Source organism: Arvicola amphibius, chromosome 1, assembly GCF_903992535.2.
Source record: "Arvicola amphibius chromosome 1, mArvAmp1.2, whole genome shotgun sequence".
Classification (NCBI taxonomy): domain Eukaryota; kingdom Metazoa; phylum Chordata; class Mammalia; order Rodentia; family Cricetidae; genus Arvicola; species Arvicola amphibius.
Window position 1 is genome coordinate 198151710 of NC_052047.1, and position 20495 is coordinate 198172204.

General features: G+C 47.1%; 1 protein-coding gene across 1 annotated transcript; it reads left to right on the forward strand.

The window, feature by feature from the left end:
• Positions 1-1352: 1352 nt before the first annotated feature.
• Positions 1353-18810, forward strand: LOC119822998 (pancreatic lipase-related protein 2-like). The gene is made up of 12 exons (XM_038342731.1): positions 1353-1434; positions 1876-2030; positions 3315-3440; positions 4001-4135; positions 4886-4997; positions 6195-6314; positions 7672-7791; positions 10215-10333; positions 12437-12566; positions 16025-16136; positions 17267-17434; positions 18704-18810. Exons 1-12 carry the CDS (start codon positions 1353-1355, stop codon positions 18765-18767), a joined length of 1443 nt encoding a protein of 480 aa, XP_038198659.1. The 3' UTR covers positions 18768-18810.
• The last annotated feature ends 1685 nt before the right edge of the window (positions 18811-20495 follow it).

Sequence of the window (20495 nt, forward strand, 5' to 3'; positions counted from 1 at the left end):
ACAACCCTGGCACATGCATGCACGTGCACACATGCATACACACACACACACTTAAAAATTACTGTTGCATGTGAGAACATGAGAGAATCTCAAAGATGCCTTCTGTGAGGAATAAAAGACACTCAAGTATCAGCTCCTTTAGCAAACACTCTAGAACAGACAATTAGAAACAGAGATCATCACATATGTCGTAACAGAACCACCACAGGCACCACTAGCCGAAGGGAATCTTGACCCAAACGTATCCACAGGAGCATGCATGCCCCAGAACTCACTGCTAAGTTTAACTAAAGATCTGCGTCCTTCAGTGTGTCCATGTGATATACCCACCTAGAACATAGCAGGGTGACACCTGGCTGTTCCCAGGACTGCTTCTTAGCTGTGAAGGACAGAAAACACGTCCACTTCTTATCTTCAGGCCGAAGTACAGTGAGCAGCTCACAGGTGCTTTGCAAACAGACGAGATTATTTCTAAACTAACCTAGCTGGGAACAAAGACATCAGTGTGGCTATCGCCACCCCCCTTCTGGGCCTTTCCTGTCTCTTTCTGGGCTCGCTAGGGTGGCAGACTGCGGGTCACCCACCCCACCCCTCAAGTGACCAAGGTATGTGTCTTCACAAGTACTTTACATCGAAGAGCAAGTCCTAGGACACCCGCTCCTGGGCTGTTAAAAACAACAGAGGAGCAGTGTGATTGGAGACCATGTGTCTGGAGAGACTGTGATGTTGACCGTACAGGTAGAGCTGGGGGTGGGGGGAAGTCTCTTCTTCCCTGTTCTTATTTTAGAAGCAGTATTTTGGCAGCTGAACCTGTTGACTCAGAACGAACCACAGAATCCTTTCTTTCTCATAAACCATCCCTGTTTCTTTCCCTTGAGTTTCTCTTCATAACAGCCCTGCTCCATAGACCGTGCTGGTCTCTGTGTTTATGATAACTGGGGTTCAGGGCACTTACATGCAACCCTATCTCTCCTGTCCTGGAATTTTTTCAACAGAGTCCAAAAGATAAACAAGTTTGTGGAAGATCGTGTCCAAACCTCTGATCATGACTATATACTCCTATATACCCCTATCTGTAACACAGTAAGTCACTGTGCCACCCGAACAAGGACAGAAGTGGGGATTAGCGCCAAAAGGGAGGTGGCTTCAAGAGAAGACTCGGCCCAAGCTCCCAGGGTGGTGCTGTCTGGCTCACTATACCCTGGGAGGCCTCAGCCTCTGGTCCCGCCCTCCAGAAGTATCTTCATCTATATAGTCCAGGCTGCTGGGCTTCTAGTGGGTCACCTTCCCAGATACACTTGAGAGGTGCCACCTCTTTGAGCCCTGCCCCTGCTGGCCTCATCCCTGTGCCTATGGGTGTCAGTAGATACCTGTTTCCATCGGTGGAGATGTTGCTCTGCTGGACCGTCAGCCTTCTGGTGGCCACCGTCACAGGTGAGGATGCTGTCGCCATCCCTGGAGAGAAAAAGGTGACGGTGGAAACTGAGAAGACTAATGGCATGCCTGAGCTAGTGGGCCTAGGCACGTCATGTCATAGGTACTTAACATTAAGAGTGGCGTGACTTGTGCTCAGTAGCAGCTTCCAGGGCTGCTTTGTTACAGGTAACTGTGTCTTGGATTTGCCTGGTAAGAGTGCTTATTAAATATTCTGTAGTAGGGTCAACCTAGGACCCTTAACGTCAGACTCTCTGAGGGGGAAGCCTGGAAGTGTGAATTTGTCAGATGCACCCACATCCAGACGTCTCTTACAGGCACAGGAGTTCTGGTACCTAACAAGATGACCAGTCTGGCCAGGGTCCACCCTTCCTGTGACAGATGACATTATGTCTTTCCGGAACCTCATGCCTGTCCTGTTTGTGACTCTTCCTGCACCAGGGAAAGAGGTTTGCTATGGACATCTGGGCTGCTTTTCCAATGAGAAGCCATGGGCAGGGATGATTCAGCGGCCTTCGAAGGCACTACCTTGGTCCCCAGAGGACATCGATACCAAATTTCTTCTGTACACAAATGAAAATCCAAACAACTACCAAGTAAGTGTGGGCATAGGGTGGCTGAGCTGGATGACAGTCAGTTTGGACCACATGCTGGGGCCCTTGAGTAGCTAGCTAGGGCAGAATTGGCACTTTGGAACAGTTCTCCGATGTGGGGGTTCCTGATTCTAAGAGTCATTACCCCTGAGCATCAGAGAGAATATAGGAATAAAATCCAAAAATGTACACACAGTTACATATTAGTGTATGGGTCTCCAGGTCCACCCTAGGACTGTGTCCCAAGACAAGCAATGGTGACATTTATGGAGAATAAATGGATAACCCAACTACATCCTCCATCACTTTCTCATCACGGCAATGGAGCAATAACATACACAAAGCAAGAATCCACAAGAAGGGAAAGGACAGAGAACTATTAACCACAAAGGATTTGAAAATACGAGATCCCTGGGGTGACTTTCAGAACAGGCCTGCCCCAGGTGGTCAGGTGGCCACAGAGGTTTTCAATGATGACTTTGGTATGAGTTCAAGTAGTTCAAGCTTTGGTCCCTAGCATTCGGGTCTGCCTCTAGGTACCTGGGCCACCCACTCTAGGACTTCGTTCCTCCATCTGGGAAGCTGTGTAGACCACAGCAGCCATTACTGTCTTTAATATCCTATCCTTCTAGCATGTGCTGGCAGAAGGGTCCTAAGAAAGTCTGTGGGCATGGGGGAGTCTGCTCTAAAGTATCAGGCTCCCCAGAACTGGAGTTCAGGCTTGTGACGTCCAGTCAAGAATTTTCTACCTTCCCTGTGCCAGGAATCTATTTAGCTACCGGAGGAAGCCTAAAGGCCCTTCTCGGGATAATATTCCAAACAGATGATACAAAATTTAATGGGCTGCAAAGGAAATCAATTTGATTGAAAACAATTATCAGAATATGAAAAAACAGAAAATAAGAAGCATACTATTAAATATGCTATTTTATCATCTCATTAAAGATTGATCTAAAAACTCCTGTAACTAAGTGGTAATAATTACAAATGACCCTTTGAGGTATTTACAGCTACCAAGTAGCATGAAGATACCTGTGACTTTAATTGAGGAACTGAGTCACAGCTACTGCTAATCCCATTGTAGCATCTTGTCTGAGCCACGCTTAACAGAAACACTTAGAATTAGGTTCAAGGTTCAGGAAAACAGGAAGTCGGTGAGCTTGTACTTTCTGGATTTACGGGACTCAGCTCAGTGGTTCTGAGCCTGGGATCTCTGTCTCATTGGTCTGTTTGTCTGTCAGTATGGGCCAGGCCAACAGCCAAACTCATCTTGTCTAATTAAACCAGGTGATCTCTGCCACTGACCCAGCCACCATTAAGACTTCCAACTTCCAACTGGACCGCAAGACACGTTTAGTCATCCATGGATTCACAGACAAGGGAGAGGGTAGCTGGCCGGTTGACATATGCAAGGTGATGATCCGTCCTCCTCCCCCGAACCCCACTCTCGGTGCCTCTCAGGCCTCCAATGCCACTGCCGCGCTCTCCCACGGTTGCTAGTGCACTCCACACACTAGCTGATATTCTGTCTTGACTCGTGTGCAGCATTGACTCGAACAAACATATTGTCCTCTTAAGCTCCAGTAGCTCACGGAATGTTCTGTGGTTACAGACACGGTCTGTGTCTGTGCCCCTGGCCACATGCAGGCTTAGAGCCTTTGAGATGGTCTAGTGTACCCGATGAAATGCGTGGTGAGTTTCACAGCCTAAGAATTTGTTTTTCTCTGACCAGGTCGTTTATTTGGACCTGACTTTGAGCCCCGAGACTAGGAACTCATCCCCTCGGGACTCAGTTTCCACATCTTTTAAGTAAGATGAGCATACCCAGGTTCACAGCGCGACCCTCAGGGTCAACTGTGATAGGCAGGCGGAAAACTGAGATGCGGGCAAGAACCAAGTGCTTTATGGAGGTGAATTCCTGTCTCCGGGATGTGCGACCTGGCCTGTTCTCTCTATTTCTTTCTTTCCCCTAGAGTATGTTTCAAGTGGAGAAAGTGAACTGTATTTGCGTCGATTGGAGGCACGGGGCCAAGGCCGAATACACCCAAGCCGCCTACAACACTCGGGTTGTGGGCGCTGAGATTGCTTACTTAGTACAAGTACTGTCGGTAAGGTCCCCTTGGGACAAGTCTGGGGGAGAGTTAGAAGGGCAGAGTTAGGTACAAGCAGGACTTGAGAGGGGCGGGGCTAGAGAGGGGCGGAGAAGTACCACTTTGTACACCGCGGTTGCTAGGGACCAAGTGCAGGGCTGGGGCGGCAGATCAAGCAAACCAAATTCTCAGCGCCCCTCCTGAGGTGAAGCAACAACCTTCCTCCCTGCTGACTGTCCACAGTGCCCGAGCTGTGGACCTGGGAGCCTCAGTTTCCCCTTTTGACCAAAGGCTTTCCTTGCAAGCTGTTCTGGGAACTGAAAGCAGGCCGGGACAGTGTAAGAAAGCTTTTGGGTTTCACGCTTTATATGGGAAAGGGGTGGGGTGGGGACTTACTCTTGGCTCCCTCTCTTCCCTGCTGTAAATTCCAGAAGGTCCAAGTTCCGCTTTCGCTGCGCCCAGTCCTCTATAACCAGGGCGAAGTCCTCCCTGGCGGCACCAGGTGGCAGCAGCAGCCTGAGAGGCGGCCTGCAGTTAGTGTGGTGGCCACTGGGCAGCACTGTTGCCGCGCACGCAAGAGCAGAGAACCTTCCCCAAGGGCCTACCAGACTGCAGAATGACCCGGTCAAGCAGTCCCTGATGGAAGGCTCAGTCCCCTGAAGTCTCCAGTTCCTAAGAGCCCAATCCTCTGGAAAAGACCAGCCTCTACTCCCCAACCTTCTCGTTCCCACGTGGTTCTCGGAAACCTAATGCTTACTCTTTCCACAGACAGAGCTGAAGTACAGCCCAGAGAATGTGCACCTCATCGGCCACAGTCTGGGATCACACGTGGCTGGGGAAGCAGGCAGGAGACTTGAGGGTCGCTTGGGCAGGATCACAGGTAGGAGTCCTGAGAGCCAGTCTGGGGTGGGAGGGCCAGGAAGTTAAGTAGGGGAAGCCTCTACCAGTGCCCGGCCCACGGCAGAGGATGCCTCTCCTGCTTTCCTGACATTAAGTGATATCCTGACTCAAAAAGATTTGGCCTTGTTTTTTAATGCCTATTAGAAAATCCACAGTCATTGATAAAAATGTGTTTCCAAAACAAGAAAAATATAACCAGGTTCAGGCTTATGAAAACTAACTTCGGGGACATTACTGGTAGAAATGATTTTTTAAAATATATCTGTTCCACTCACTCCTTGAATGTTTTTGCTCAGTCAGTCACAGGCAGTTAGAAACAAATCACTTAGGAAATGCTTGGTGAATGAAGGAAACAGCGTTCGCGAGCACAGGACAGCTGAAACAGCTCTTCCTTTTGTACCTGCTAAACCTGCCCCCTCCCCCCCCTCAGGGCACTAGATTGAAGGACAGGTATGGTGTTTTTTATAATCCCGCAGACATTGTCAGTTTGGAGGGGCCTGTCTGTTCCATCTTTTCATGGGATTTTCATAATAAACCCGTAAAAGGGATGAGTGGCTTATTCTCACTCTCTGGATGGGGGCAGACACTTGAACAGAGATATCCTACCTTCTCCTCATCTCCGCTCCTCTCTGAAAATGCTGGGCACAGATTCTGTTTTGGGAAACCCACAGACCCAGCCAGCGTGTAGAAGAAAAAGAAGTAGACAAACTTCAAAGCAGAATTTACGACCACAAAACAATGCCGTGTCTAGGACCCGAGGAGAAATGAAAGTTTCCATGCGGAAGCTGTATTTGGGCCGAGGCTTTAGTGAAGAAAGGGTTAAATAAAGGAAGAATGTGTCAAAGGGTCAAAAACTGGGGAGTGGCATGGGTCCCAGGGACTAGGGAACAGCTGAGCAAGGCCATGGGGCTTGTGATCTCGGGAAGCGAGAGGGACAAGTGTCCCACCCAGATCCTCCCTGGAGCTAACCTAGGAGTTTCTAAGCCTGCTCTAGGCAGCCCTCCTGCTCCCCACTGTCTGCCCTCACTTCTTTCTCTCAAGTAGACCAGGAACTGCAGTCTCCCAGAACGGTGACAGCTGGGGTATGGAGGGCTTTCTTTCCCTGGCATCCTTACCTCAGTCTGTGGAGCTTCTCTTTTGTGGGGTATGATTGTTCTGCCGCCGTTCTACCCTTCAGGACTGGACCCTGCGGAGCCCTGTTTCCAAGGCCTGCCAGAGGAAGTCCGGCTGGACCCATCGGATGCCATGTTTGTAGATGTGATTCACACAGATAGTAACCCCATGATTCCCAACTTAGGTGAGTTCTTCACTCCCAATGACTGATGTCATCAAGTCCAGGTGACACCCCAACTGACCACCCACACAGCTGCAGAGAGAAGATTCAGCATGATTAACTACAATGCACCTTAGGCCCCAATCAGTAACGATGGATACCAGCCACAACAATCACCCAGTACAATGATGCTGCTATGGAGCCTGTGACCCCAGGCTGGACCAAAAACCCTTCTATAGCCTAGGGAGGTGATGACACATCCATCCCTGCATCTCTCCCTACATCCAAAGTAGTACATGTTTTCACTTGACCTGACTGAAAAGTTTTTAGACTTCATTTTTTATTTAAAAAAAAATTGCCAAAGCTTTGGTTACAGTTTGTCCTGTTGGAACTACATCGTTGTTGTGTTTAATGCTTCTAAAATCAGTGCTTTGCATCAGATAACTATTCAGGAAACACACAGGGTGTGCTTTAGCAACAGGGACCAAGACGATGACAGAGATAGCATTTACGGAGTACCTAGCGTGTGCTGCCCTGAGCATCGTGCACACCACAGCTTATGATGCAGCACCGTGAAAGGGACATTATCACCGCCTCACAGCTGAGAAGACTCACTGAGACTGAATAATTCAGCTAGATGATCAGCGGAACCAGGGTCTGTGCACCTCCAAAGTCTAATGCGCCTTCTCAAAGAAACTCTGCAGCTTTACGATAGCAATACCGTCTAGAAGATTTGAGATAGTGTTCAGTTTTAGAGAATTTCTACCATAGGCTCACCGTTATCACAAGCATAAGACACTACAGTGAGGGAGAGGGGGTTGCTTAGTGTTGCAAGGACGTACCACCCTAGCAGAAGACCTGAGTCTGGTTCCTAGGGGTCATGCTCGGTAGCTCACAGTGGTCTGTAACTCTACCTCGAGGAAGTAACTGCCTCTGACTTCTGAGGGCACCTGCACTCGAGTGCATGTATCCACACACGGACACTCAACATACATATAATATACATATATAATGCAGAAACCAAATATTTAAACAAATAATGTAATATACATGCTACTACATACATGCTAACTGGTTCCTTCTGATCTTGGACTTACCAATATTGTCCAGGGCCTCTCCAGAGTAGACAGATGGGCATATACACATATAGATACACACACACACACAGCTCATCCTCTCCCTCCTCGCCTCCTGTGTTGTTCCTTCCTCCTTGCCCTGCCAATTGCCCTCCTGAGAACTGTCTGCAGAGAGAATTGATGTGGCGAAGGAGAAAATTGCCAAGACCTGTGCTTCTGTTTGAATGGACTGATGGCCTCACTGAGGCCAGATGTAACTTTGGGACCGTGTACACCCCTGCTCACTTATGCTTCAAATGTTTCAGGTTTTGGGATGAGCCAGAAGGTGGGCCATCTGGATTTCTTTCCAAACGGAGGGAAGGAAATGCCTGGATGTAAGAAAAACACCCTTTCCACCATTCTTGATATAAACGGAATATGGCAAGGTAGGTGTATGAATGAACTGAGGGGGTGTTAGAAGGAGCTGCTTGTTCGTCCGGGCTGCCCAACTGTGAAATAACCACTCAGAAAACCATATTATTTGCAATACTGTTTGGCCAATAGCTTAAGTGTATTTCTGGATAAACTCATATCCTAAACTAACCCATCTCTATTATTCTGAATATCACCACATGGCTGTGGCTTACCAGCTAAAGTTCCCAGCATCTGTCTCCAGGGGCTCCATTGCTTCTCTCTGACTCCGCCCTTCTTCCTCCCAGCATACAGCCTAACTTTCCTGGCTAGTTCTGTTATTCCCTGCCATTGGCTCAAAGCAGTTCTTTATTCATTAACCAATAAAAGCAACACACAGACAGAAGGACCTCCCACACCAAGGGGGTAACTGACGAGTTGGGGATGGAAGCAGAATGTATGAGTCTGACCACCATAGTGATCACCCTGCTGCCGTCTGTCATGGGCTTGCTCCGAGTCAGGCGTTCATAACACTGTGAGATATTTGGCCCTGCATCACACATGCAGGCGCACGGTGTCTGGAAATCTACATACTTTGTTCAAGGCTATGCTATATATAAGCCTGGCTTCTTACTGGAAGGCTCTGAGCTCATATCTCAGTTGTCAGATTACCAGGATAAGGTGGACACAGTGGCAAACACCCAGCTCTGGCTTAGCCCCACCCCCATCACGTCCTCAGTTCCTGCTCCTTGAAGGACGGCAGAGCACCCACAGGTGGTGGAGGTTCTGCCTTTCTTGTTATTGGCTGTGTCAGGTCGGAGACTGAGGTACCTGGCTAGAAGAAGATGCACCCTGAGGAACTGGGGGTGTTCATGGGCAGGGAGGCCTGAACTGCTAGCCACAGTATGGCCTCCTGAAGCCTGTGTGTAATTGTGCTCATCTGGTGAGCAGGACTTACACCCTTAATCATAAGCGACATCCCAGAGCCATTAATATGAATGCTGCTGGTTCTCTTTGCCCTTCTCCTGAGACCAGAATCACTATCCCCTCTGAGGGAGGGGTGTTGGGGTCAGTAATTATTTTTGTCATTATTTTTCTTAACTGGAAGCTCCATGTGGCTGGGTCTTAGTGAACCCTGACCCCATCAAACCAGTACCTGGCCCTGACCTGAAGCAAGCAGGAAGCATATGCTTTTGAGGGTTCTGTGGTCGTCTCTTAATGTACCTTGTGCAAGTAGTCTGGATAAAGTGACATCCAGCACCTTGTGAGAAATAAACAGAGCTTTTGACCTCTTGGCCCCTTACCTGGTAACTCATGGGGGACTGGCTGTTCTCCCCCTAAAGAAGCCTGAGCCATAATAATAGGTGCCCCATTCCAGAAGTGACGAGCAGAGCACACACAATAGCAGAGAACCCAGGTTTAATTAAAGAGGCAATTTAGAGTGAACCAGTCATGAGCACTGGTGTGTGTTTCTATTGTATGCCACGCAAGTCACACAGGCACTGGGCACAGGGAACAATTGAAAACACTTTCTCCTCTATTATGGGATCCCTGAGCAGCAATTTTGGATGAAAGAAACAATTAAGTTTAAAGCAGGTTCTGTTGTCTACTGAGGGGCACTGGTGTGAGCACTCTGAACAGGATGATGGGCTATAAGCACAGCAGGCAGGGCTAGGAGCCGAGAGGGCAAAGCTACCCCACCCACAAAGGTCCTTTCATGATGAGGGACTCCCATAATGGTCCTGTTAGATTCCTCCATGGGAAGTTTTATGTTAAGTAACTGGAGAAATGAAAAGTGATTTTCCCAACAAAGCATCATTGGTCAAAGTAGGAGGGATCACTCGAACTTGGGCCGGCTTAGAGAAGGGGTCACCCAGCCTAACTCAGCCTTAATGGTGAGACCTGAGAATGGTTGGCCCCCAGGAAAGGTTGAACACCCTCATGGCTGCTATGCAGTGGCATTCTGGGAATGCTGACCAGAAATCAGCACCTGCTTGGTACAAACATAACCATCATAGACCTAGCAGCATGGTCCAGTCATGGTTGGCTGAACCCAAGGGTGTAGCATTTGCGGGTAATGAAGATCACCTGTTGACTATCTCTGTCTCTCTTCTCCCTACTTGTGTACCTATACGCGTGTTCTGTTTTTAAAAGCTAAGTCTTTAAAAGCTTTTTTAATGGGTTGTTCTGTTTTCTCTTTCCATGTATACGCAGACTTGTCTGTGCCTTTTTTTTTTTTTTCTGTGTGTCTGTCTGTCTCTTCCTCTCTCTGCCCGTCGGCTCCCCCATCCTTCGGTCATTTCACCCAAGTCACACACATTTAACAAGCGTGCTTCTAGGACCTGTCACTCCCAGCAGTTGCCTGGCCCTGAGTTTTGAGGGGTGGTGGCTCGTTCGGAATGGTTGACCTTTGAAGGTGAAGGCCCTTCTCTCATTCCTGTGGCCTTGGTTTTCTCAGGAATTCAAAACTCTGTAGCCTGCAACCACCTGCGGAGCTTCATGTACTACAACAGCAGCATCCTCCACCGGGATGGCTTCCTGGGGTTCCCCTGCAGCTCCTATGAGGAGTTCCAGCAGGTAGGTCACTCCAGGACCCCCGGAGACGAGCCTGGTGGCCCTGCTGGTCGTGTTTGTCTCTGTGATATAAATAATAAAAAGATGCCATCGACTCCACAGATGTCTTCCTCCAGCAGGGAAGTGGACTGGAGAAGAGACCACATTGCTGGTCTCGCTGGACCTCCCCACAGTCCCCAGATTCTCATTGAGAAAACTCCCAGTCAACAAGCAGGTTGACAGAGGAGCACAAAAGTGCCCAGCACATCTGTCACTTACACATGCCGATTGCTCATGTTTCACACACTAGCATGTATGTGTGTTCTGTGCCGTGTGAAAGAGAATCGGAAATATGAGGGCACTGCACTCAGAGGTCCTTCGGCATCCGTCCTCGAGAACAAGGCCACCCTCCTATTCCTTCCATCTTCCTACTTCCTTCACCCCATTTTTCCTCCCCTCCTCCCTGACTCTCCTCCGCTCCTTCCCGTCTCTCCTTCTTCCCTCTTCCCTCTGTCTTTCCTCCCCCATCCCCCTTTTCTTTCTGCATTGCATGTCTCCTTCCCCTCTGATCCTGTACAGTTCACCATCTTCCCTTAGTCTCCCTGGATGCAGTTAGTTCCAAGGATTCAGACAGGGGGGTTGGAGAATGCTCCATGCTCTGAAGTTGCCTGTTCCTTTCTGGTTCTGTGGTCGAGATGGTCCCTTCTTAGTGCATCACAACCAGGAGCATCCGTTCCCCAGTGCTTCCTCCAGTGTTTGGTAGCTGAAGTTGATTACCCAGTAATCTCACGTCTGCTAGATCTCTGTTATAAACACAGTAACTAGTTCTAGATGACCTTTTAGGAATCCCTGTTTTCAGCAGTAAACTCGGCAAAAAAAAAAAAAAAAAGTTTTGTTGATGCTCTTCACTTAAATCACTTATTATATCAAGAATTGCAAAACTCTGGTTTTTTAAAAAAAAATATCTTTATCAAGAAAAATATATTTAAATTCTTTTTTTCTAAAACGTTGACTTTGACATCCTGAGATGTATCAGGGTGAAAAGGATCTCATATCTGATCATCATGGTCTGTGATTACTTAGTGAGTGGCCTTGCCTGCATTGGTTACTGCCGGGGACTGGGCAGTCACACTGCCTCCAGCATCCATCTGGCTCTTTGCAAATCTTAAACCATGTATTTGGGGTAAGGCATAAGGTCAGAGAACAAAGACAGCGCTCATCTGATTGGAAGGCCCTGTGAGTGAGCAGCTGTCTAAGGAGCACTGGGTGGGATTGAAGCGAGTAAAATCATTCACAGTGAAGTGCAAGTGATTAAGGATCCTCATTTTTCTTTCATTCTTTTTTTGTTTTGTTTTGTGATTTTGAGACAGGGTCTCTCTATTTGCTCTGGTTGTTCTGGAAGTCAATATATAGACCAGGCTGACCTCGAGTTCAGAGATCTGACTGCAACCACCTCTGTAGTGCTGGGATTAAAGGCATGTGTATCACCATGCCTGGCCCAGATCCTCGTTTTTCTCTGGAAGTAACTTGTTGTCTTCCCAACTGACTTCTCCCTGGAGGCTTACCTCACAGTTCCCTTCCTATCTATTTTACTTTTTCCTATATGACTGTCTCCCAGCTATAAGTTTCCAAGGTGCACATTTGGGTCTTCTGCATGATCAAGAGCAATCCCATGTACAATTCTGAGGATGAATGCATGGATCCATGGGCCCAAGGAGGTATAGATAAATAAATCCAGGCATGTTTGAGCTAGTAGGATGAAGAGTAACCAAGAAGGTGAATAAAAGATGGGTAAGCAGAAGGATGAATAGAAATAAAAATGAAAATAGCAACAGATAAAAGATACATCAATAATTAGTAGTTAAATAGTAGGAAAGGAAGGAAGAAAGGTAAGGAGGGAGGGAGGGAGGAAGAGAGGGAAGAAAGGAAGAGAGGGAAGAAAGGAAGAAGAGAGGAAGGAAAGGAGGGAAGGAGAGAGAGAGAGAGGACGATAAGAACAAAGAAGAGAGAGATGAGAGAGAGAGAGAGAAAGAGGAAGAGAGAGAGGAGAGAGAAGAAAGGAGGGAGGGAGGGAAGAAGGGTGATCTAGGCAAAATCTCCTGCTAACAAATGATCTCTCCCCACTAGAATGGCTGCTTCCCTTGTCCAGATGAAGGGTGCCCCCAAATGGGACACTATGCTGATCAATTTAAGGGGAAAACAGCTGCCGTGGAACAAACATTCTTTCTGAACACAGGAGATACTGAAGACTTTGCTCGTAAGTTCCCATTTCACTTAAAATTTCCTAAAAAATAATTTTAAAAGCACCTGAACTCTGTTAGTGAAGCCCCTTGGTATTAATTGACAAAAACTCAGCTGTTACCAGCTCAAGCTGTAATGTAAGGGTGGCAGAAGAGCCCATGCCTCGGGGCTCATAGTCACTCCTTTAGCCAATAACTCCCAGGGGAACTAGAGGAAAGAGCGGGGGAGGGGGCCTGAGCCACATGTCCACCTCCTCATGACAGAGAAGATGGGCGGACTGATGCAAGAAGAGGGCAACTGAGGCAATGTGACTGTAAATCAGAAAAATCAGAGTTGACCACCCTCTGATACCTACCACACACTCACACATATACTCGCACGCAATGCATGCAAACACGCATGCATACAAACACACAATGCATACAAACACGCACGCAAACAAACACGCATGCATACAAACACGCAATGCATACAAACACGCACGCAAACAAACACGCATGCATGTACACACAACACTCCATCGTTGCGGGTGTCACTTTGCCCAAATTCTCATTAGAAAACACAAGATCAAACTGATGGAAAAGCCTTTTCTGTGGCAGCTTTAAATTTAAATGATTATATAGTATACACTTACATTATTTCATGCAATCCCACCTTTATCATAAAAAGAATACTCATTAGTACCTATAAAATATCTACACACACACATTCTCTTGACACTGTCACTCTACTTCCCAGAACATTCTACAGAAACACAGAAGGGCCAAAGAGTCTTACGCATAGGATTGCTTTTAATCAAAAGATTGAGAAGAAAATGTAAGTGTTGACCAATTGGAAAAGAAGATGATCAAATACCACGAATAACAAGCCACCTGCAACCAAGCCTTAGCCAGTTCAGGCAGCTACAGAAGCACTCTTGTAGACTGAGAACTTTTAAACCTATCTATTCCCCCCAAGGTCCTGCAGGCTGAAGTGAAGTCAGCACGGTAGCACAATCAGGTTCTGCACACAGGCATCTTCCTATTGTATCCTGCCCATGAGCAGTGCACAGAGGGCCGCAGAGCCACCTGAAGTCCCTTTAATCTCATCCGTGGGCTTCTACTCTCAAGACTTATCTCCCAAGGTCCCCTCCCCTAACACTATGGCATCATTAGTCCCAGTTAGGGTTCCTGTTGCTGTGATGAACACCATGACCTAAGCAAGCTGGGGAGGAAAGGGTTTATTTGGCTTAGACTTCCAGGTATCAGTTCATTACTGAAGGAAGTCAGGACAGGAACTAAGACAGGGCAAGGACCTGGAGACAGGAGCTGATGCAGAGGACGTGGATGGGGGCTGCTGACTGGCTTAGTTCCCTGGCTTGCTCAGCCTGCTTTCTTATAGAAGAACCCAGGACCACCAGTTCAGGGATGACACCACCCACAATGGGCTGATTAATTAACCAATTAATCAGTCACTACAGATTACAAATTTATGGAGGCATTTTCTCAACTGAGGTTCCCTCCTTTCAGATAGCTCAGTTTGTAGCATGAGTCCTAAAGATAGCCACCACACTAGCTGGTGTCAAGCTGACACAACTAGACAGCTCTGTTGACCCCTTGTCAGCTTGACACACAAACACACCACTGTTAAGCCACACCCTTTCCTTTCTTGTTCTTTGCCAAGGTCACACATTAATATCAACATTACAATATAGACATTCCAAAATTTTAAAAGTCCCACAGTCTTTATAACAATTAAAACACCCAAAAATCCAGTCTCTTTAAAATAGTCTCTTTCAAAACCTAAAGGCTTTTAAAATTAAAAGTCTCTCAACCATAGGCCCCTGAAAAATCAAAAATAAATTCTTCCAGAAGGAAGAACCTAGGCAAACCAAACTCCCACAGTGTAAAAACTCAATGTCCAATCATCTAGGGTTCACTCATGATCTTCTGGGCTCCTCCAAGGGGCTTGGGTCACTGCTCAGCCTCCATCCCCTGCAGCACACGCAGCTTGTCTTCTAGACTCAGTCTGGCATCACTCCACGGTTGCTGCACTTAGCAGTCATCCTGCAGTAGTAGCATCCCCAAAATGCTGGGTCCTCTGCTGCAACTAGGCTGCACTTTCCCCAGTGGCTTCTCATAGGCTCTCTCTCCGTGACCCCTACAATCCTGGGGCTTCACTGATACTCCTGTTGCCCCTTCCCCAGTGCCTTCTTCTGGGCTCTCACAGTGCCAAGCCTCTGTGACTCCTTCCAAGCCTCTCCAGGATTCCTTTGTGCCTTCAAAACCAGTACCACCTGGGAGACTCTTACACTACTAAGTTCACCTGTCAGCACAAGGTACAGTCGTGGCCACCTCTGAACACACACGACTTCTGTGTTTTGACTCTCAGGAAACAATTCCCCGAATATTTCCTATTAATAATGCTGGTCTCTTCTTAATCGTCACTGATTTCTCTGCTCCAGCTAAGCAGCATCGAGTACCCCAGTAAATCAAAGGTTTTGCTTCAGTGATCCTGGACTCTTGCTAATCACAGCTGATTCTTCAACCCAGCTGACCAGAACCACAGATTCTTTTTTTTTTTTTTTTTTTTTTTTTGGTTTTTGGTTTTTCGAGACAGGGTTTCTCTGCAGCTTTTTTAGAGCCTGTCCTGGAACTAGCTCTTGTAGACCAGGCTGGCCTCAAACTCAGAGAGATCCGCCTGTCTCTGCCTCCCAAGTGCTGGGATTAAAGGCGTGCGCCACCACCGCCCGGCTAGAACCACAGATTCTTAACTCAGAATAGCAAACAGAATTGTTAAGGGACTCTCAAATTTCCCTCTGAAGCGTTACAAGCCTGGCCCCCCTCATCTGCACTGCTCTCAGTGTTCTCTTCCAAGCTCCTAGAGAGCAGCCTACAGAGCTCCCAACACTCCATGACTCCTCTAGCCCGTAGTTCGAAAGTCCTCCCACAATCCTCCCAAACACATGGTCAGGTCTGTCACAGCAACAACCCACTGGCTTGCTTAACTTGCTTTCTTATAGAACCCAGGACCAATCACCAGCCCAGGGGTGGCCCACCCCCATCACTAATTAAGAAAATGTTCTACAGGCTTGCCTACAGCCCGATCTTATGGAGGCATTTTCTCAATTGAAGTTCCCGCCTTTAAGATAACTCTAGCTGGGTCATGTCGACACAAAACTAGCCATCACAAACAGGACCTCAATATACAAATCAGGATGGAGGAGGGGGACATTCTCCTGTATTCACTGGGGATGTGTGTAGCAATAGACTGTCCTTCATCCATTAGGGCAGACACTGCATTGTGCTCAGCTGTTGTGTTTTCTGTCCCCTTGGTCGCCTTACCTTGCCCAGTATCTGGTCTTGTGTCAACTCCATGGAAGAAAACAGTCGCATTCCCAAGGGGAAGTCAGTCTTAGAAAAATAACGCTTCCAGTTGGGTCACTTCTTTTCCCAACAAGATAAGTGTGTAGAAACGATATACTTCTTGGCACAGGTTGGAGATACAAGGTGTCAGTCACACTGTCTGGAGCAAAGAAAGTGAAGGGGTACATCTTGGTCTCTCTGTATGGAAGTAACGGAAACTCTAAACAGTATGAAATTTTCAGGTAAGTTTTGTAGCAAGTGCAATAGCGAAATTGTCCCTAAGAGGTGACTCAAAGTCTCGGTTATCTACCGCTTTGCAAATTCAGGTATTTGCGAGCAGAACCCAAGGCCCAGACTATCCGAGCTGGGAAGAAATTGCCTTGTCTAACTCAGTCACCCCACTTTGTATATGAAAAGAGGAGGCTCTGTGAGAAAGGGCTTGGTGTTTAAAACGGATCACATGTTGATTGCTTTTGTTTATCAGAGGACTACGGTGTGTGTGTGTGTGTGTGTGTGTGTGTGTGTGTGTGTACGTAATGTAATACTTAGAGTTGGGCCCTAGGGCCTCCTATAGGCTGGGCAAATACTTCACCAGGAAGCTGTACCTCCAGGCCTCTTTCTTATGTTTCTGTTTAGTTCATTTGTTTGTTTTGAGACAGGGACTCACTAAGTGGCCCAGGCTGTCCTTGAACTTGAAAAACTCCTGCCTCGCCCTTATACATAATTAGAATGACAGGCCTGCATTACCAGGCCTAGCTTGATCTTCATTCTTCCTTTGAGCAAGGTCCATGTATATGACAACCCCCCCTTCATCTTCCCACCCCAATATACACAGAGGCACAAATGAAGCCTGGGGCACACAGCTTATTCCTATCATGGCCTCAGCCCCTAGCTTATGCTAGATGTATGAAGAGCTCGGTGGGTATGTGCTGAGTAAACACATAGCTTAGATGGTAAAAATTAGATTCAGGTTTTGGACTAATTTTAATGGCTCCACATGTGAGTTTAATTTATTTGACAACTCCTGGAGTAACTTAGGAGACATTAACAAATTGTGCTTACCAAACTTCATGAATCTTTCCATCAAAGATTCTGCACCAGTTTGCCATGTAGCAAACTTCGAGTTCCCAGTTACCCCAAATACTTTTCTTCTCTTTGGGACAAACAAAAACAATGGACATCTGAAGACTGACTTTTTTTTTTCTTAAGTGTGTTCTCCAGAAATGTTTGTTTGCGAAGCCCCTGGGTGTGTCTGCAGATCTTCCTGGTGTTTGCAGAAAGCCAGCACCCGCTTTACTTAGAAATGATAGGTGAAGATCATCCCAGGTAGTCATGCATCCGGCTGACATGACATTTCTGTCTGTGCAATCAGAGGCACCCTCACACCAGATACCTTACACGTGAAAGACATTGATGTGGACGTCAATGTTGGAGAAATCCAGAAGGTTAAGTTCCTCTGGAACAACAACGAGCTAAACTTCTCCAGTCCTGAGATAGGAGCTTCACGAATCACCATACAACGTGGTAAAGACGGGAAAGAGTACGTATCCGAGATTCCTTCTCTCTGGTCGTGTTTATGTGCTTCTCTGTCTTTGCCTCCACCTGTCCTCCCAGTCTCTCACCTACCCACCCATCCACGCCTCGTTCCTTTTCACGTCCTCTTTCATGACCAAGTCATCCGTCCCCCACACCGCCAGACATTTGCTCACTGTCCACTCTCTCATTAAATTACCCAGCTTTTCATCCCCTCCCCACCAGCCATCTGGTTTACTGTGGAAACTGAGGATCAAGGGGAAAGCATTGGTTGGTAGATCATTTTCTTCCCAATGACAGTTATCTAGGGAAAGTGTGGTGGAGTTAGTTTCAGTTAGTATGCAGTTTTCAGTGTGAACGGAGTTTTTTGAGACTTAGCATAGGAGGGATATAGACATGAGTTTGGCTCACAGAGAAAAGCTCTTGGTCTCAGGGAAGACAATCTACTTTAGTGGGAGTTGTGACAGAATCCACTGTTGTGGTTTCTGCTCTGTTGCTGTGATAACCGAAAGCAACCAGGTGATGGGGGAAATGAGTATTTTAGCTTACATCTTCAGGCCCATCACTGAAGGGAGTCCAGCTGATTCGAGGCTGGACTGGAAGGCAGGCTCTCTTGCTAGCCCAAACAGCATTCTCTGGCTAAGGAACTCACTTCGCAGCGAAATGAAGAATTCTCTTGCTAGACGGCTCAAAGGCCAGCTTATATTCAGTTAGTTTTCGTGGGCAGTGCAAGGCCACCTGTCTAGGAATGGTGCTTGCCCACAGGGGGCTGGGCCCTCCGAAATCAATTAAAAGTCAAGACAGTGCTCCACCGTTGCCTACAGACCAATCCAATCTCAGTGATTCCTCTATTGAGGTTCTCTTCTAAGATGATTTAGGGTGTGTCAAGTTGACATTAAAGATAACCAGGAACCAAATAATTTCAAACATAGAAAGAAAGGATAGCTCAAAAGAGAGCAATCAGAAAAACTGAGAGATGTAGACCTCAAGGAGAAAACCTGCTCTGGGCCACTGGCAGGGCCACTGCTGGCTTCTGGAAGACAGAAGCAACAGGAAACCCGACTTACACGTTTTGGTGTGATGTAGCTGCTGTACTTTTAGCATTTGAACAGCCCTGCAAGGAGAACATCCCTAGTTGGAATCAGTTGGGCCCCTGCCAAGGGTCCTACAGTTTTTCAGTCTGAGGAAGCAAACCTGGGTGCTAGATAACCACTGTCTGACAGTCTCACTGAAGCCATGGAACCACTGACAAACCAGCCTGCTGCTTCCCCCGCAGGTACAACTTCTGTAGCAGCAACACTGTGAGTGAAGACGCCTTACAGTCTCTTTACCCTTGCTAGAGGTGTGCACTGGCTCTTGCCTCTTTTCCATAATAAATGTTTTCAATGCACTTGGTCTGAGCTTGAAGTATGTACCATGACATTCTCTGAGTACTGGGATATGATGGGACAAATGCAAGGTCACCACAGATAATACCCGGGTCTTAAAACACACACACACACACACACACACACACACACACACCTCTGTCACATCTCTTTCAGGGCATTTTGTTTATCTTGTGTTCCAATAACGACTGCTTTTGTGTTTTGGGTTCAAATCACCCATGGCATGAAAGAGGAGGAAGAGGTTTAATGCAGTTAGTTAATACCTGCCCTTGGTAGAACATTCCTACATCTTCATGTGTCTCAGTTTTTCTTCCCAAGGACAACTTGAGTTTATTCCCCAGAAACATTCTACATATGCATATGTTTATGTCTGCCTCACACCCTACCCTTTTGTCCAAGCACAAATGGAAGGATACTATGTATGCTGGTATCAGTTGGTGTTTTTAATTCTCCATTAATTGGGTAGTATTATCTAATGGTACAGAAAATGGTGTTCATTTATCAAGAAGCTCTGTCCGCTCCAGGGATAGGCAAGCATCGTGAGTGGTGGGTCCTGCTACTGAAGAGGATGGGCTCTTTCCCATCACGTGTACTCAGACAATTAATACCCTTTTGTGATGTTCCCTGCTGGATAAACTTGGCAGGCCACAGTGGAGTAGTCGGTTTGATTCTCAGAATCTAGAAATGGTCTCATCATAAACTTCCAAAAATCGGTGTTGTGGCAGCAGAGACCAATGCTTGAAATGAGGAGCCCAACTCAGTATCTCGGGGTTTTCAGTCCATTCTCCTTTTCCTCATTTCTTTTGTTGGTATTTTCCCATTCCGTTTCCTTGGAACCCTATGTATCATTTAAAAATCTTAGCTTGGTACAATGAATGGCCATTATCTGAGCCCCACTATGTGCTCTAGATAAAGCCCCAGAGCACAGAGCTTCTGCTCTCACTGTGAGGTTTTCATATCCTGGCTCCATCTTAGCCCAGTCACCTCCTCTGTGGTGGACACCTGTGTTTTTTAAGCTCCTAGGAAACATACAAGCACGATGAAAACCACTGAGAACAGTTCTTTCTGGGTTTCTAACAAACCCCCTTCATTACCAACAACAAATTCCTTTCCTAGAAACCTTACTCTATTTCTTTAGGTTATGGGTGCATCTGTGGGTCTGTGGTGTGTGTGTGCACGTGTTCTCATTGCAGAGTTACAAGTAGTTATGAGCTGCCCAGTATGGGTGATGGGAACCAAACCCAGGTCCTCTGCCATGGCAGTGCTTGCTCTTAACCATGGAGACATCTCTCCAGCCCCTACAGATCTTAACAGTGGGGATAAAGCTTTTCAGTCATTCTGAGCCAACTCTGTGTCACAGCCACGTGACTCCCCCATGCTCAACAACAACCTTGCAAAAGGCAATAATGAGGATTAAGTCACTACAGCACGCACGTAAACCACATAACCACAGCACCCGGCACATAACCAGCAGCCAGTCCACGAAACAAGAGGTACTGGTTGACATGAGCTTTATTTCAGAGTAACAGAGAGTCAAAATCAAACAAGAAAGACAAGTCCAGCTTCAGAGAAGGTGTTCAGGTCAAGTATTCAGATGCCATAAATAGAAGAAAACTAACTACAATGAGAAAATGGACAAAGGACATGAGCCCACAGAGAGGCTGCTGTCATCTGTTACTA

What these genes read in the sequence shown, in the direction of transcription:
- LOC119822998 (XM_038342731.1), top strand. Translation starts at nt 1,353, where the DNA reads ATGGGTGTCAGTAGATACCTGTTTCCATCGGTGGAGATGTTGCTCTGC. An exon ending in AAAATCCAAACAACTACCAA is followed by an intron (nt 2,031 to 3,314) that starts GTAAGTGTGGGC and finishes TAATTAAACCAG; the next exon opens with GTGATCTCTGCCACTGACCC. An exon ending in AGATACTGAAGACTTTGCTC is followed by an intron (nt 12,567 to 16,024) that starts GTAAGTTCCCAT and finishes TTCTTGGCACAG; the next exon opens with GTTGGAGATACAAGGTGTCA.